Source organism: Lasioglossum baleicum, chromosome 7 (assembly GCF_051020765.1).
Source record: "Lasioglossum baleicum chromosome 7, iyLasBale1, whole genome shotgun sequence".
Taxonomy (NCBI): Eukaryota; Metazoa; Arthropoda; class Insecta; order Hymenoptera; family Halictidae; genus Lasioglossum; species Lasioglossum baleicum.
Window position 1 is genome coordinate 1229870 of NC_134935.1, and position 19639 is coordinate 1249508.

At 39.9% G+C, this 19639-nt stretch overlaps 2 protein-coding genes across 12 annotated transcripts in view; one reads left to right on the forward strand and one right to left on the reverse strand.

Annotated features, from left to right (window-relative positions):
* LOC143210726 (Y+L amino acid transporter 2-like) overlaps positions 1-19639 on the reverse strand; it is a 694702-nt gene that overhangs the window by 485119 nt on the left and 189944 nt on the right. The window lies entirely within an intron of this gene.
* On the forward strand, positions 3846-5278 carry LOC143210509 (uncharacterized). The gene is made up of 2 exons (XM_076427405.1): positions 3846-4519; positions 4598-5278. Exons 1-2 carry the CDS (start codon positions 4157-4159, stop codon positions 4940-4942), a joined length of 708 nt encoding a protein of 235 aa, XP_076283520.1. The 5' UTR covers positions 3846-4156; the 3' UTR covers positions 4943-5278.

Here is a 19639-nt window from a genome sequence, read left to right on the forward strand (position 1 = left end):
TGTTCACGTTCACGCGCGACGCGCGAGCGTCGTCTGTTTGGAGTTTGGAAAGGAATTGCAGCTACCAGCTACAATTACTTGTAACTGCTACTAACAATTACAGTTACAATTACATGTAATTGGAATTGGAATTGCAGAAATACAATTACAATTACATGTAATTGTAATTGCAATTACTTTCGTTGAACCAGTAATTGTAATTGTGGTCCGCAATTACAATTACTGGTTGAGCGAAAGTAATTGCAATTCCAATTACAATGACATGTAATTGTAATTGAAGATGTAATTAATTACTCATGTAATTAATTCCTGCCCAACTCTGGACTGCGGACTCCGTGGTCGCGGGTTCGAATCCCGCCGCCGCACAGTGGGTAAAATCGACGTTCTAGCTGTTCACGGGCTAAAAACTCAAAGTCCTCATATCGATTTTTAACGAATGCACAATGTTTCTTAAATGTCTATTACATTCGAAAACGATAATATTAATTAAAGCTATTAAAAACTCTCGTTACAATAAACGTTCAAAGATCAAACTTTTTCAGATACGATTTAACACCGAAAAAATTCCTTTTCTGCATAATGATGTCCTGAAAAACCTACTGAAGATTAAGCGACCAATTTTTTTTTATATGAAGAATGTATATCTATGTTGAGAACGCACCAGAAACTAAACGTCATTGTTCATAATTTATTATGAAAAAAAATATTTAATCAACTAAGGAAAATCGTCGAAGTTTTTCACCTTTGACAAGGGATAAAGTTGTCATTCCCGGGGATTCCCATGGTCTGACAAAGTGGAACATTTTCGGCAAGATCTCCTCTAAAAGATCGTGCAAAATTTAGACCCGGGATAATCCGGGGAACCGAAGTTATGATAGTTTAAAGCAGGCGTGGGCAATTTTGCCTCAATTGAGGCAAAACTGTCCCCACCGTAGCGCCCACTGTCCCCCACCAGCATCCGTCGTTACTATGTAGGAAGGACGCTTTTCGTTTGTCGCAAGCAGTGCGCAGGCCTCGTGCATCGGAGCCACGAGGAGCGCCACCGAAAGGAAGCTTGGTGGGGGACGCAGGCGTTTGAGGGGCTCCACCCGCGCCCACGCCTGGTTTAAAGCATCGCGTGACACGCGCACAGTGGTGAGTTCGATCGAAATCGGTGCCAAATTATTCATTATTCACACGAGTTTTCAGACATTTCCGGTGGTGTGACAAAAAAATGTTTCCTACAAAAAGTAATCAGTACACAGTCTTTTATAAATATCAATACAAAAAATTTCCAAAAAAAATTTGTTTTCAATAAACAATTGTGGTCACCTTCATTATTTATTTATAACTATATATTTTTTATTCAGTAATGTTATAGCTGACGGCAAGACGAATCCAACGACCTATTTATGTATTGAAATAATGGTGAAATAGGCGTGAACACCCAGTTTTCAAATATTATTCATTATTCACACGAGTTTTCAGACATTTCGGGTGGTGTGACAAAAAAATGTTTCCTACGAAAAGTAATCAGTACACAGTCTTTTACAAATATCAATACAAAAAATTTCCAAAAAAATTTTTTTTCAATAAAAAATTGTGGTCACCTTCATTATTTATTTATAACTATATATTTTTTATTCAATAATGTTATAGCTGACGGCAAGACGAATCCAACGACCTATTTATGTATTGAAATAATGGTGAAATAGGCGTGAACAGCTAGAACGTCGATTTTACCCACTGTGCGCCGGCACCTCTGGAAATATTCCATGTGCCATTTAAAACTGCGATGTCGAAGGTGGTTCGGAAACCACCTTAATAAACCGTAGGTCCCGTCGCTAATAACCTAGCAAAAACCAAAAAAAGAAAAAAGGAAAAATAAATACGGGTTTCCGTAAATAAACCTCGTGTATCATGTTTCCAAATAATACATGAATATTATCAGGTCGTTAAGTATGAAACTTGACAAATGTGTTTCGAAATTTGTGTTTTATTTGTTAAGTTTCATACTTAATGACCTGATATAATAAATAATTGAACATGACTGTATTGTTTTAAGGGGGCCGTCTCCTAGCAGATGACGGTCGCGCGTGAACACTCACACACCGCTAGAGTACACTCACACACCGCTAGACCACGTATACGTACGCGAGAATTGCTAGGATCACGGAAATGCGTTCTGATTTCTCGATAATGCAAAGACGGGGGTTTTTATTAGTCAAAATCGCTAGATAAAAGATCAATCTAGCGCGCTGTTTGCTTCAAAAGTCGTTCTTTTACGTTTCCGAGCAATGATTTTGCAATATTCGGCTGCATGTTGCCCGTCGCATGTTGCCCGTCAGATGGCGTTGCAGTCACGCCGGCGTACTAGCCTCTCCGACGGGCAACATGCAGCCAAATATTGCAAAATCATTGCTCGGAAACGTAAAAGAACGACTTTTGAAGCAAACAGCGCGCTAGATTGATCTTTTATCTAGCGATTTTGACTAATAAAAACCCCCGTCTTTGCATTATCGAGAAATCAGAACGCATTTCCCTGATCCTAGCAATTCTCGCGTACGTATACGTGGTCTAGCGGTGTGTGAGTGTTCACGCGCGACCGTCATCTGCTAGGAGACGGCCCCCTTAATATTGTCTATCGACAGTATCGACACTCGTATCGATCGTCAGCCCACGTCAGCCCGATCTTATTTTTTTGTTTAGCGTCATCAGTCGTCGATCGTCACTTTTTCGGCGACAAAGTATAGATATCCGTACCTACTATACTAGTAACCCGCTACGAGCGGGTTAACCCGCTCTTTCTGGAATTTCGGAACCGATCCCTCATGGTTAGTATGGGTTACAGTAACCTTCTTTGGTTAACCGGGTACGGGTTAGGGTTAGGCGTTGGGTTAGAATCCATGCTGTCGACTCCTATATGAACTAGAGGGGTGTTGTTGCTCGCTCGCTTCGCGAGTTTCGCAAGTAGGGTTGTCGTAGAGAGCTCGCTCGCTTTGCGAGCTCGCGAGAGGGTTAGTGGTACGAATGTTATTTGGTGTGTGACTCTCCAAGAGTCACACAAAGAACTTCCCGATTAGTTAGTTGTAGTATATTATTATCATTATTAAGTGTACATTTTAAGAAGATTATACGTTTTCAGGGAAATTCAATAGTTTTCTACTTATCAAAATGTTTGCTATATGGCGTCGCATTAAACCAACATCGCAGGCTCGTTGCTCGCTTGGTTCCTTGTTATAGCATACTAATGTTGCAAAATAAATTGTCTTAATTAGTTTTTCGCAAACGATACAACTCGTAATTATCCGGGTTTGCAGTATTGATCTTGGTTTTCTTCGATACTGTTAATTTAAATTGTCCCAAAATATATAAACCGCGCTCAATTTTGAAACTCTGCTCAGTGCTACATACAACATTTGTAAAGATCGCCTTTCTGATTTTTTAAAATCCAAACATACTTTCTCGTATGTTTGTCCCTGACTTTTATGGATCGTAATCGCTTCAGCAGGAACCACTGGAAATTGACTACGTGTGATTTGATATTTTTCCTCACTCGACATATTTACTTGATTCAATATTTTTATTATTGGTGTTAAATTTTGATCAATATTTGCATTTTTCATATAATCACGATAACGAGTTCTTACTTTCACTCCTACTCTGGCCAATTGAAAATCTAACCACAATATAGACGGAATTTTAGTATTTTTTCTTGAAAAGTAATAAATTTTAATATTCCGCATGTGTGTGTGTGTGTGTGTGCTCCATTAACCAATCCGTGATCAACATCAATGTTATTAATAATTATCGTATAATTTATATTAATTTTCAATTTAATCACAGTTAATAATTCGTTTTGAACTGATTGTTTTTTTAAAGATTGTAATAAATAAATACTGAAAGAAAATATAAGTTTGCTGATATATGTAGTGGAATAAATAATGTAATAATATTTTATTAATTCACACACACACACACACACATTTCAGTTCTCTTTTCTGTTTTTAGGTCAATCTGGTACCCGTCATCAACATCCATACAGTTACGTGATTCGAAGCGATAAGTGTAGCAATAGTTTTAGTGAGCAATAGACTTGAAAGTGTGATCGTAATGACTACTAGTGACCGTAGTGACAGTGTATACATAGTGTTCATTCCTTTATGAAAGTTGCAAGATGCCTGTATGTGTAGTGCCTGGTTGCAAATCTGGTTCGAAGGTTCCTGGACATTTTTTCCCTAAAGACACAGTTCGAGCACTGCAATGGAAGCAAGCTGTAAATTCTTCAAGACTGGATGGGCTATTGGATCAGGAATTTAAAAAATGTTATGTTTGCGCATTACGTTTTACAGAAGACGATGTTATTCCGACATTAGTCAGGCGCAAATTAAAACATAATGCAGTGCCCAGTTTGCTTTTGCTAAGAAGGGACCATGTGCATAATGTGGAGGATACTGCAGAGGAGTTGGATACACATTTAGAAGAAGAAATGTATGTTGATTTCCCAGAAGATAATATTGCATTAAATCTTCAAGAAGAGGTAGGTATATTAAGGTAATAGATAGCATGGAATGGCCCAATATTAACAATAAAAGTGTATGCTAATGATGTTTTTCAGGATAAAGCAGCCGAAGCAGAGGTTAGTATACCTAAACGAAGAAGGAAAAACGTACATAGGAAAATACTATCTACTATGACTCCAAACGCCAAACAACGTTACCAACGTTACCAACGTTATAACGTTGCCAAAACTTGGAAGATACAGCAATACAATAATCAGAGGAAATTAAAAAGGTTCAAAATGCAGCTTGCATTGGCCAACAAATTCATAAAGGACAACAGCTTAAAGAAATTCGACAAATCAAATCCAGCACAGAAATTATTTGTACAAATGCAGCTGTGTAATGTGGATAAGAAGGCAAAGGTAATATCATTATATAAATATGTGGATATAATTTGTTAAACATACGACTAATCAGTTTTCTCTTTTTAATACAGTATAAATCAAATGTTGATCAATCAAGTATTGTGCATATCGTAAGTTACTTGGCAAGAATTTAATTAGGTATGGTTTTCTTTAAGTTTGCTATAATTTTTCATAAAGGTCTTTTTAAGTTTGCAATAATTCGCGTGCTTGTTTTCTTTTTATTCAAATTTGCAATAATTCGCGTGCCTGTTTTCTTTTTATTCAAATTTGCCTGTCAATCTTTCTGCACGTATTCTTTTCAATATTATGCTTCAATATTCTTTCAATATAAGCACTTGCTAATTAACTGTGAATGTTTCTGTATATTTTATTATTTTCATTACTTAAATGCATATATTCTATTTCTACTATTTTTACAATTCTCTATATAGGGTAGAAGATTCTCTATATCTGAGAAGATTTTAGCCTTGACCATTATGAAGCAGTCGGGAAAATGTTACCGACTTCTGAGTGACCTATTCACATTACCCAGTCGAAGTACATTAAACGAATTAATCAGGAAAGTGTCGCTAGATACAGGCATAAATCCTGTGATTTTCAAGAAAAGCGACATCAGAAATGAAAGATGATCGTAATAAATGTTGCGTCTTAATGTGGGACGAAATGTCACTAAAACCACGTATTACCTATGATGGGAGATATGATAAAATCATAGTATTTGAAGATTGGGAACATCGAAGGAAAAACAAGTTTGCTGATCATGCACTTGTTTTTATGTTGCGAGGACTTTTCACTGCTTGGAAAGTCCCAATAGCTTACTTCTTCTGTGAACATCAGAGAACATCAAAACAACTGATGAGATGCATTCGAGCTGTGACCCGTGCAGTCAGTGAAACAGGCTTGCAAATTGTTGCAACTATTTCTGATCAGGGATCATCAAATTGTGAAGCAATAAATCAACTTTTATTGCAAACAGCCCGTAAACGTTGTTACGGATGACGAACAGGTGTTCAATATCATCTCTGGCAGGAACCGTCCTAGATAAACGAACAGAGCTACCCTAGATAAATCTACATAACTGTTTAGTTTAGTTTAGGGCCCAAACATACGCACGACCAACTGGTCGTTGACAAAATACGAATGTTCAATTGAAGAGTACTGAGAAGTACCACCCGTCATTGCAGGGCTATATAAGCCCTTACATTTCTACTCTCGTGGGCTAGTATTGTCGTAATCACGAATAGTGTCGCGTCGTGCTGCATCTCGGAAGTCAACTACCAGTGAGATCGGACGTTCGTTCCTTTTGAATCAAAGTTTAACCGTACAGATTCCGCGAGTTCGGTGTAAAATCTGTTAGGCAGTGATAAGGTTGCTCCGAATCCCCCGCATTGCCAGTGCGTCAACACCGTGCATCTTAGTTTAGGTAATATCACCTTCCAATTTCTTTGTATTCTAAATTCAGTCCATTCGCAACACAAACACACTTGTAACACGAAATTCTATAGTAAGAATATATTTGTCTTCTTTGATAATTAACTCAAATTCATTAAACCCATAATTATTGTCCAATATCCTAATCAAGTAATTGAACGTCCCCACATGATACAATCTTACCGCTCGGATTGTATCAATTAAATTATACTAGTTACGAGGCTTACTAATTATCCTAGCGATTCCCTGATTAAGCATCAGGTTCTTTCGTGACATTCCAATTGTCCAAACATTGATTTATCCAACCTAGCGGCTCCCCAGTTTCGCATTGGGTTCGTCCGCATCCTAACAGCTCCCTGATTTCGCATCAGGTTCGTCTGTGCTATTATACAACCTCCTAGCAGCTCCTCGGTTTTGCATCGGGTTCGTCTGCGTTTGACTCCATTCCTAGAGGCTCCCTGACTTCGCGTCAGGTTCGTCCTCGCTGTCTATAATCCTATCGGCTCCCCAATTTCGCATTGGGTTCGTCCGCGTTTCTTAACTAACAAATTGATATCATATTCCTAGGATAACAACCCATCGCCGGCCACTCGTGCTGCTCGCGGCCCTGGCTCGTAACAACGTTCTGCAAATGGAGAGCCTGACAGTGAGTAATATATTGTAATATGTATTGTAATTTGTTGTGATATCTAAACGTTTCTAATTAATATATGTTATATATTACAGGAAGAAAAATTGATATAGACAGAGATGAAATAATCCCTCTGTACGATCCTCCACATCTGATAAAAGGCATCAGGAATAATTTATTAACTAAGGACTTGTGTGTGTGGAGGCAAATGTTGGCAAAGATGCCTCAAATAGAGAAATTGCATCTTGGCATCCTATAATGTTGGCATATGAAATTGACACCAACACGAATGTGTTCAACCGCCAACTACAAAGCATCACAGAAGAGCACCTAGTCCCAAATAAAATTAAAAAGATGCGTGTAAAATGTGCTACACAAGTGTTTAGTAAACATATGTCTAGCTACATAGAATTTTTAACAAGTATCCAAGGTATATATATATTATTAATGCTAATATTTCAATGTATTATATCAATCTTGCATTTCGCTAAATTGACAAACAGTTGTATTTTCTAGGTTCATATCATATTGAGACACACTCGTTGGGCCAAAAGTGATGGCAAAAGAAGAAGGAAAAGCAACTGCAAGAGTACTTAATTTCTTCAACGATTTAATGGACTACGTGAATGGACATTGCATTCGGCCAGAAACACCCGTACGAGCGACCATAACAAGGAATAGCCCCCATCATACATTTTGGGAAGAGGCACTAAACGAACTACGTAACATGCAATACGTAGATTCGAATACACATAAACCTACCAGACCCGTACCACATCCTTACAGAATTGGATCTACAGGGTGTCCCAAAACCCCTTCAAGTCCGGGAAATGGGAGGTTCCTTAGGTCATTTGAAGCAACATTTTCCTTTGCACCAATGTCAGCCGGGGCTTTGTTTAGGAGTTATTAACGAAAAACACAGACCAATCAGAGCGCAACCTAGACGCGCGATGGCAAGTTCAGCCCAGCGCGCCGGGAGACGAGCGTGGTGTAACGCCGCGATGCCGTAACGCGGCATTTATAAAACCGAGTACATAATTCAGGACCGCATTAGTGCGAATTACGAATCGTATGTTTAATTACGAGTATAAAAAGATCGCGTCCGAGTTTGGCTAATCTATGTAATAATGTAATCCGAATATCTCCGGCTATCTGTGACGATGAAGCATCCGACGCGATCAAGTACTCGACGCGATCAAGCTACCCGATGCGATCAAGCTACCCGAACATTCAGATGTCTTGAGTACTCGCCCGAGTTCGCTCGACTTTCTCCGGCTCGACCCGAACCCGTATATGCGGGAACCCGCGCACTCCTAGTGGGAACACATTGACAGGACGTATGAAATTGACAAAACTAATGGACCCAATCGTCTTTTAAGTAAAATTACTGACCAGCATGTAAAGGAGGGACATATTAAAAAAATGAAAGTGGCGTACTGTACGCAAGTTTTCAGTTTAACATTTGCAAAAATAATTCATTTTTATTGCAATTATAAACCCATTCAGGGAGATGACAGTACGGTATTACCACCAGATGCAACCCATACAGCAGACTTGTTACGGTTTTTTAATCATTTATTCGACAGTCTCAATAATTTTTACAATGAAAACTCCAACAGCAGTACATATTCCCGCAATATGAACATTTAGCGCGAAGCAATTAAAATAATTTCATCCATTTATAAAAAATAAACCGATGGATAAAACGCATCCTGTTGTGTTAAAAAATTGGATTTTCACGCTAAAAAATATTATTAAATTAAATTGTAAATTAAAGGTTGTAGGAATCAATTTTGCTGGCAGAAATTTTAATCAAGACGCATTAGAAAACTTTTTTAGTGTAGTCCGTAGCCACGGAGTGAGAAATGTGAATCCTACGTGCACATCATTTGCACATTACTACAAAAGTATTTTTATTAATAATTTTGGTAGGAGGATATCTTACAGAGCGAATTGTGATGATGATTGTTTACAATATTTTATACATACGAAGCATATTATTGAAATGTCAAGAAGACAAGATGTGGAAGTTACAAATGCTTTTAGTAATTTAAACATATTTTTAAACAGCGTAAATGACGAACATATAACAGATATATTAGCTGCTGTTGCAAAAAACTTGAAGTCTGATTGCAAAGACTGCAAACTATTGTTCCAAGTTTCGGAATTGAACAAATTATGCGACAGTGCTTTGCTAATCGATATCTGTCATTCAATCATTATGAACAATATTTGTGAAATTAACATAAAACAAAGAGCTATAAAATATTTACAAGAAAATGTAATTTTTAACACCACACATACCGAGCATGCCGCTACATTAAAATACAATGTTTTCGAATATATTAATTACATGTTAAATATGTACATAAAACATGTCAATAATATATTGACCGGAAAGTTAAAAAATATTGAACATTTGGAATCGCCTTTGTTTAAGAGAGCGTGTGCCTATTATACGAAACATTGTAAAAGAAATTAAATAGATTTATAATCAATATTTATTTTTATTTCAAGCTGTTTAAATTTCTACCCTTTCCACTTAAAAGATTAATCGTAAGCGTGTATATACATATACAGGGTTTTCCAATAAGGGCGGGTCGATGTTGAAATGGAATAAAACAAGCTGTGTGTGAGGTATTAACGAAATTTTTTTTTAATTGAAAGGCCCATGTATGCCATTATGTATGAAAAATGACATCGTTCAAATGTCCGCCGCGGTTTCGCACGATGGCACGGATCCGAGAGGTCCAATTCTCAATGACTCTGCCGCATAGATCCGGCTGAATTTGAGCGATGGCCTGGGCTATATTGATTTTGAGGGCATCGGTCGATTGCGGCTTATTGGCATAGACCTGAGACTTTAGAAAACCCCACAAGAAAAAGTCCAGCGGGGTCAAATCGCACGATATTGGTGGCCAAATGCGCCTCGTCGCTAAAGATGATTTTTCGGCCAAAATTGGGGTCCTCTTCCAAACGCTCTGAAGCCCAGTCAGCGAATAAACGGCGTTGTTTATGGTCATTCATTTTGAGCTCCTGGGTCAGTTGGATCTTGTACGGGTGCAGGCCGTCCCGGCGCATCAATCCCGACGCAAAATTCGCCAAGTTGAAGTCTGCGAAATGCCAAGTTCTTGTGCACGGCGAGGAATTGACTGCCAAGGGTTCCCCTGCACACTTTCACGGACAGCGGCGATGTTTTCGGCTGAACGGACGTTCCTTTGTCGTACGGGTGTTGGCTGATTGTTTACCGATCCGGTCGTTTCGAATTTCTCCACCAAACGTTGGAAAGTCGACTTTGAAGGGCCACCGCGTCTGCCATAAAATGGGCGCAACGCGCGCAACGTTTGCACTATCGAACACTCATTTTGATAATAAAATTTTATCATTTGGACGTGCTGCTCAATCGTGTAACTTGCCATGGTGATTTGGCATTACTGACTGAATTACAAACAACAGATTTGACCGCCGCCACCAAAACAACACGGCCGCTACAGACTGTCAACATCGACCCGTCCCAATTGGAAAACCCTGTAGCTTGTGACGTTGCAAGCGTGCGACGTAACTTTGCCGTTTGAAATCGGTCAAACAGCCGAATTACGTGTGGACCGGACCGACCTTTTTCGGTTACGAAAGCCACCCGCAGGACATAAGAGCACTTCGAGAGGAAAAACTTCCGATTTCATAACACCGTACTAATGCCATCTGTTGTGCGTACGGAGTACGACGTTCCAGGCAAATATCGAAAATCGAGATAGCGTACGAGGCCGAAAAGGTGCAGAGGGATCAACTACCGAATAAAAGGATGGCCATTACAATCAAATCCGGCGCCGGAAGCAGCAAACAAGTCATCACACACGGGCGAACAAACCCGGAGGCGCCGTAGTGGAACGAAGAGATCCTATAGCGAACAGCAGCATTCAAAAGTCCCGCCGCCGTCTCATCCCGCTCAACTAGGATCTCAGCGTGGGTGGTGTGTCGGATTGGCTGCCGAGGATTATGCGAACCGCTCGCCGGGGGCGAGCGGGAATTCAAATGTCGCGGTAAATTAGGTAGTCGCGTAAAGTAACCTAGGACTTTTTCGTAGTTACGATCCTGCGACAACCTAGTTGCGTTTCATACGGCACCTATCGGAAAATTCGGCAATACGCTCGGAGTGGGGGGAACCAGGATCGATGCGTTCCGTCGATGCGGATCGAGGAACCACTGTCGCACGGAGGCTCGTAAAGACAAGTCGCGCTTTTCCGCTTTAGACAATCTCGCCATTTCGAATACCGAATCTCGATCAGTTTCGCGTCGCGGGTGGCTTTTTGGACTCAGCGCGGAATTCCGATCGAGGGGCAACCTCCAGCGAGGCGTTAGAGGTCCGTCGTGAGCGGTTAGACAGAATATCGTCAACGGTAAGTCTGTAACAGACCTGTACGGTGCAGACCTGTCACTACAAGACACACGCCGAATACAGCCGACCGACGCCGAAGATGACCGAGCGCGTCGTCCGCGTACGACGCGTCGCTACGTACGATCCCGCGCTCCGAGCCACTTTCGGCGGGAAACGGACGTCGAGGTTCCGCCATCTTAACGGATACGGAAACTCGACGTCACACATCCGTGCTCCCCGCACCATTTCCCTCACCACCAACCTCCGCCTATAAAAGGCGATCCAAGCGAGGCACGGGTCTCTTTTCCAGCCTGGGCAGCATCCTGGGCACATCCCAAGTATTGGTACGTATTACTGGTATACTCTCCTATTTTCCCACGCTCTCGACGTCGAGTTGTCCGCAGCATCGGCCTCCTCGACATCGGCAGTTCCCACCGGCGTGACAGCGAACACGCCAAACAGAGAGGGCAGCATCCTTCTCTGCCGTTCGGGCAGCATCCCGAACACACTTCTCGGGCAGCATCCCGAGAACTCCGACAGCTACCGGAGACGATTAAATGAAGGGGCAGCATCCCCTTCATTTACCGTAGAACCGCCACGGGGAATTTCCCAACTCGTGGCCGGGTTTTCCTGACCGTTCCTTTCTGAACCCAGCCGTCGGTACGACACCAGGTCCACGCGTACGCGTCGCGTCGCGATGAACGATCTCACCAGGATCACTGTTACAAGCACGGATCGGTAATACGGTTTACGAGATACACGAGTCCGTGAAAGTACGAGTAGCGAGCCCGAAAATACGTAAACCCGTTGTCGTTATTTCACGCCCCTCGCACTTCGTCCATTTTCAGCTTCCGTCGATTCTCTCGCCGATTCACGAACCTGGCACGATTCGTACCCAGCACGAGAGGGTACGACGCCGCACAGTGGTCCGGATCGAAGAAGTTGGTGTCATTTAGCTAAAAAGTCAACTTTCTCATATCGATTTCTAACAAATTTGTATTGCTTCCTAAATGTCTATGAACCTTGAAAATGAAAAAATTAATTCGGTTTACCAAGAATTGTAATTAGGACGAATACTTAAAGCGTAGACATTTAGAGACAGTACGTTTCACTAAGAAAATTGCTTCTCTTCTTCGAGGTGCCCTGTTCACATCACTTAATATTTCTTTTTTTTTTTTGTTTACGATGAAGAGCACTCTTTTGTGATACAAAATTAACATCGACACTAAAAGTTATTGTTCACAATATGTTAAAAGTTAATACTCAATGAAATAAAAAAATTGGCCAAATTTTTTACATTTGACAAGGAATATCTACAGGGTCTCAAAAAGTCACGGTTTATAACAAATTGGATCATTTTCAGTATTCTTTCCCGTATATAATCGTGCAAAAATCTTGTCCTACCTCGTCCTACCTTGCAAGTTATCAACGTTCAAAGCTGTCAATGTTACTTCGCGACGCGTTTCGCTTGCGTAAAACAGGCTCGTATGATTAGTGTTGTATAAAGCTCGAGTCTTCGAAGCTCCAGAGCTCATTCTTAAAGACTTCTTCTAAATCTTCTTCTATAGAAACTTAGTCTTTAAGACTGAGCTCTGAAGCTTCGAAGACTCGAGCTTTATACAACACTACGTATGATTGATCAAATGTTCCAAATATGAACGTTTCTGCAATAACACATTATAAGAGATAAATAGAGTATATATATATATATACATATACAGGGTGTCCCACCCGATTTCGACATCTTGATTTTCTCGCTATTGTTACTCGTAGCAAAAAATGTTTCAGCAGAGGCTCGAACGGTATCGAGTGGAGCATATTTTGATGTTAGTAGCTTTTTTGTAGGTGGACGCGTAAAGGACATATGAAGGTCAACTTCAGTTTTTTAAATGGAATGAGGTATTTTTTAATACATCAATCGATGCAGCTGGACATTCGTTATAAAAAAGTACTAACCATCAGGAGACTAAATATCAGGAGATATTTCAATTTAAATAACTCTAAAATAGCATTACTGTCGTACTAACAATAAGACGTTAGTGTTTACTTACTTGTGTAACGTCTTATTGTTAGTACACGACAGTAATGGTATTTTAGAGTTATTTAAATTGAAATATCTCCTGAACTATACTAACTTTTCGACATACATAGGTTAGTACTTGTTTATAACGAATGTCCAGCTGCATCGATTGATGTATTAAAAAATATCTCATTCCATTTAAAAAAACAAAGTTGACCTTTATATGACCTTTACGCGTCCAGTCACGAAAAAACTCATAGGAAGCACTCCGCCGGAAGCAGAACCGTTACAAGTCGACTGTGTGATTTCTCGATTCGTTAATCGTGGTGGCTCGTGTTATTCGCGCGAGGACGACACGTGTTCGTCTCGTCCTCGGAGATTTCGTAAGAGCCGAGGCGCAGGGCGCCTCGAGCCTTCGCTCGCGTCCTCTTCAAGGACGCTGTGAGCATTCGCGAAGAAAGTTCCCTTAATCTCGAAGATCGGAAGTCTTCCTCAGGAGTTGTGTCGGAATCGAATAGTCTTCAGTTCGGATAGTCGGCGACGTTAGACGCGATTCGGTAGAGCAGCGGTAATTTATCGTAGTCTCGCGGAGGTCTACGTGTTGTATCGAAATCGTACGGCCGCGGATTTGTAACCCGATTTGATCCGTTGTATCTGACCGAGGCGTCGGCGGAATTACGCGTGACCCGCGGCGGTCTACGCGTCTCGAATCACGCGTACGGCCGCGGATTGTTCATCGCACGTAGTCAATTCCGTTTCGTTTCAGACTCTCGCGACAGTCTTACGACTTGCGCCGTTCATCCGCGTCTCGCGGAATCTTGTATCGACGAGGAAATCGTATATTGTACCGTAGTACCGTACTTCCGCGATAAAATCAAGATCGACTAACGCGCTCAGCGAACGACCATCTTCCGCTAAAGTGTACAAGGAGCGCGGGCTCCCGGTTCGCGGCCTCGTGGCCGCTCGCCTGTATCTTTTACTTCAGAGACCATTAAAGAAATAGAGCCAATTTCGTATCGTTGATTCTTGACCTGCGAGATCCGTCCTGCCATGAGGGCTGTCCCCGTTACCTCCTGCGCTCGAACGATCTGACCGTTCGCATCATTGTTTCACACCGCGTTTCGTGGAGGTTTGACTCTCGGACTCGGCTTCACCGAGTGATCACCGATATATATATATATATATATATATATATATATATATATATATATATCGGTGATCTACAGGGTGATATACTGTGATATACAGGTGATATACAGGGTGTCCCAAGACCCCTTCGACTCCGGGAAATGGGAGGTTCCTTAGGTCATTTGAAGCAACATTTTCCTATGCACCAATGTCAGCCGCGGCTTTGTTTAGGAGTTATTAACGAAAAACACGGACCAATCAGAGCGCGACCTAGACACGCGATGGCACGTTCAGCCCGGCGCACAGTGCGGACAAACGTGGCATATCTCACTACACGTGTATATCACGATGTACGATAAATTCCTTTGGCAAAACGTTTTATTAGGTGGTAATTGATATTATTAATCGTATAACAATAATTTTTATGCATAAATATTGTTAATTTTTTTTTTAATTTATTAATTTTATTGTTACATTTTTTTTTGTGAATAATTACTATTGCATTTACATTAGTAACCAAATTTAGATTTTTATAAAAAATTTTACCATGTGTCGCACTCTCTATAGTCCCAAAAATCAAATAATATTACATTAATTGTAAATCAGTGTTGCAATAATAATTCTGTATAATGGAAAATGCTCACCAAGGTATATGCATTCTTTTTACATGTAATAAAGTAGATTTATTTTTTGTATAAATTTTCAACGGTGGTTTTATTTATTACTTGCATATAAAACTTCAAATTAACATATCTCGAGAAAGGCAAAAAATATCCTGAGATTTTGACATATTCGGATATATTACTTGTTGTAGTTTAAGAATTTCATAGTTTAGCCTGCAACTAACTGCTACTCTTAATTTTATAAACTTTTTAATAAGTGCCCGTACCTTGCCTTTATGTTGTATTGTGGAAAATTCGTTAATTTATTTTTAAATTTATTAGTTATGTCGTTAAATTTCATTTTCTGCGAATAATTACCAATACATATACATTCATAACAAATTTGGATTTTTGTACAAAATTTTGCCATTTGTCCGCCACAGAAAAATTCAATATCCGTGTATATCACGATATGAAATACATTTCTTTTGCAAAAAATGCGTATTAGGATGGAAATTGTTATTAATAATCATATAATAATCATTTTTATGTATAATACAATTTTGCAATAATTATACAGGGTGGACGATTTATCTGAAGAGATTGAAATATCTCGAGAAACGACAACAAAAAGCAAATCTTGCGATTTTACTGAAATTGATCAATATTTAATCAGAAATATGCAAGATCACGGGATTGAATGATTCGTTTTAGATCACATTCAAAGTACCGAGGATGACTCGGATAGCGAATAGCGTTTTGTTAAGTTTATTAATTTGGTTTATACTATTATAATTTGTCTAAGTTTATTATTATTAATATTAAATATGGTACATTTATTATTAATTTCGTTTTAAATTTGTTAGTTTTTAAAAATATATTTTTGTTTAAATAAAAATTGTTAATTTCTTAATAAATTTATTAATTATATTGGTAAATATCATTTTCTGTAAAAAAATTACCTATATATACATTAATAACCAAATTTAGAGAAGTGCTGAATATTAGGCCATTTATCCGCACTGTGCGGCGCGCCGGGAGACGAGCGTGGTGTAACGCCGCGATGCCGTAACGAACAAGAGTTTCTCGAGATTATGTGAATCTTCCCCGATTTGGATGAGCTTTGGATATGTTGTCAAGACCATGATTCTGAACAACATTTCCCTTTACAGTTTTTGTCGGCCGGCTTTAGTTTACGCGATAAATGTAAAAACTTGTAATTGTAAATCGATCGATTGTACTATCTTCTACCCGATTTGGATGAGCTTTGGATATGTTGTCAAGACCATGATTCTGAACAACATTACCCTTTACAGTTTTTGTCGGTCGGAAGAACTTTACTTGTCAATTCATATAGGTGGATCTCTTTACCCGACTTACGGCAACTTTACCCGAACGAGGGAAAAAGCAGAAACTGATTGTATTAAAACCTCACTTATTCAGCCGTAAATCCATTTGCTGCTTCGAAATGTGTGTCACTGGGTCACTCGGTGACGAACTGTACAGATGTCTTCAGGTATACGACAGTACCGAAAGCTAAGGGACGTACGGCCAGGTCGACGAACTGCACAGCCGGTGGTAAAAGGCCTAAGGGATGCGCGGTCAAGTTGACGATCCAGAATTTCAGTTTCACTTTCGAATCGATAAATAATTCGTATGTTTATTTCACACAGATGCCTTGAAATTTTTCCACACTCACAATCACTGTTCACATTTGTCAACACATAGTTATGCACTAATAATAATTGCCAGATCCCTTGTCCTGCTGCACAAATCACAACAATCAGGTAATGCAATCACTAGACTGCGGATTTCATGCATTTGTAGCAAACACGAGTAGGTGCATTTTAAGACACTAGAGAGATTAAAGTAATTTCAGAACACCAATGTATTATTTTCAACTTCTTAAAATGATCACAGTAAGAATCAAATATCTGTCTGGCTCCTGTCCCTTGTAATAGCGGCAGCCAACTTTCATTTTACATAAAGATCCGCAGTCTAGTGATTAGATTAAATAATCGTTTAATTAGTTTAAGCAATTATTATTAGTGCATAACTATGTGTTGACAAATGTGAACAGTGATTGTGAGTGTGGAAAAATTTCAAGGCATCTGTGTGAAATAAACATACGAATTATTTATCGATTCGAAAGTGAAACTGAAATTCTGGATCGTCGACTTGACCGCGCATCCCTTAGGCCTTTTACCACCGGCTGTGCAGTTCGTCGACCTGGCCGTACGTCCCTTAGCTTTCGGTACTGTCGTATCCCTGAAGACATCTGTGCAGTTCGTCACCGAGTGACCCAGTGAAACACATTTCGAAGCAGCAAATGGATTTACGGCTGAATAAGTGAGGTTTTAATACAATCAGTTTCTGCTTTTTCCCTCGTTCGGGTAAAGTTGCCGTAAGTCGGGTAAAGAGATCCACCCATATGAATTGACAAGTAAAGTTCTTCCGCGACCGACAAAAAGTCTAAAGGAAATGTTGTTCAGAATCATGGTCTTGACAACATATCCAAAGCTCATCCAAATCGGGTAAAAGATAGTACAATCGATCGATTTACAATTAAAAGTTTTTACATTTATCGCGTAAACTAAAGCCGGCCGACAAAAACTGTAAAGGGAAATGTTGTTCAGAATCGTGGTCTTGACAACATATCCAAAGCTCATCCAAATCGGGTAGAAGATAGTACTATCGATCGATTTACAATTACAAGTTTTTACAATTATGTATCTCGTAAACTAAAGCCGGCCGACAAAAACTGTAAAGGGAAATGTTGTTCAGAATGATGGTCTTGACAACATATCCAAAGCTCATCCAAATCGGGGAGGATTCACATAATCTCGAGAAACTCTTGTTCGTTACGGCATCGCGGCGTTACACCACGCTCGTCTCCCGGCGCGCCGGGCTGAACGTGCCATCGCGCGTCTAGGTCGCGCTCTGATTGGTCCGTGTTTTTCGTTAATAACTCCTAAACAAAGCCCCGGCTGACATTGGTGCAAAGGAAAATGTTGCTTCAAATGACCTAAGGAACCTCCCATTTCCCGGAGTCGAAGGGGTCTTGGGACACCCTGTATATATATATACAGGGTGTCCCAAAATTCGTGAAAATCCCGAAAGGGGGTGGTTCCTGAGACCATTCTAAGAGACATTTTCCTTTGCACCAAAGTCAACTGCGGCTTTGTTTAGGAGTTATTAACGAAAAACACGGACCAATCAGAGCGCGCCCTGGCCCGGCGCGCCAAGCCGCGCCGGCAAGCGAGTGTCGCGGTACGCCGTGACATCGCATCGTGACGGCGCGGCGGCCCAGGGAACGAAGTTTCGGCGACGAAGATTTTTGTTTGTGAAGATGCGATTCTGACTTATTTCTCGATCGACTTTAGAGGAATACAGATTGAGTACGGCACGAAGTTTTTTCTTACGCTAGTGAATATATCATATTTATACTCTACGTGAATATTTATTTGTAACTTCTGTTTCTGTTTCTTTTCTACTCTATTCAAAGTGCATTGTATAATGGATCATCCTGTGCGACAATACTTTTGTTTCGATGAGATTGAAAATAAATCTCAGTGTGTTGTTAGTGAATGTGGAATAAAATTACGAGTAAGTTTATCGATTAATAATAACTTCTCTCTTTAATGATAAAATATTTTAAAATATTTTAAAAGCAAGGCTTATTACATTAGGGAAAACATGCTGCTAATTTAACGCGGCATTTACAATACCATCATCCTAACGAATTTACGATCGTTACCATGTGGAAGGAAAGACGGAAAAGTAGGAGAATTGAAGATTCCTCAACAATTTCAATTTCACCGTCGACGTCGGCTTCAACTTCAACTTCAACGGCGTTCCCAATAACAATAGAATCTATTGTTGACTCCTGCGTAGAATTGGTAACAATAAATGGTCGACCTTTGAGTATCGTGGAGGACTCAGGTTTTCGAAAAATACTTGACCCAATCCTCCAGGTACTAAAGCCATGCACCGCGATTAATAAAACTAATATTCGTGAAGCCATTATTAATAAAGGTAATAATGTGAGACGTCAAATAAAAACGGAAATGAGTGATAAACTCATTTCATTAAAAATTGACGGTCTAACAAGACAATCTAGATCCTTCATAGGGATCAATGCCCAATATGTATTGTAATTGGGTTATAATTTCCGCCGCGAGTAATGTTGGGGCCCGCCGTGGCGCGTCGCTTCACTAGCTACATCGCGTAGCGTTCGTTCTCAGGTTCTTGCTCGCGCGCTTGCGTCCTTGCTACAACGGTTGAAACATGCGACCGCGTTTTGCCAGTTAACATTATATTATAATTACTTGTGTATACGTTCTACCAAAATATATATCGTGTGTGAATGAACTATAAATATTACTTTGTAATTTACTCTAGCCCTGATGCGCCAACATGTATTAAATAAAAAAATAGTTATAAGGACGCTAGGATTAAAAGAAATATTTGTCAGGCATACTAGTGAAAACTTAAAAACTTTAATACTCGAGGTATTAAAAGAGTATAATCTTACCGCTCAAAATAT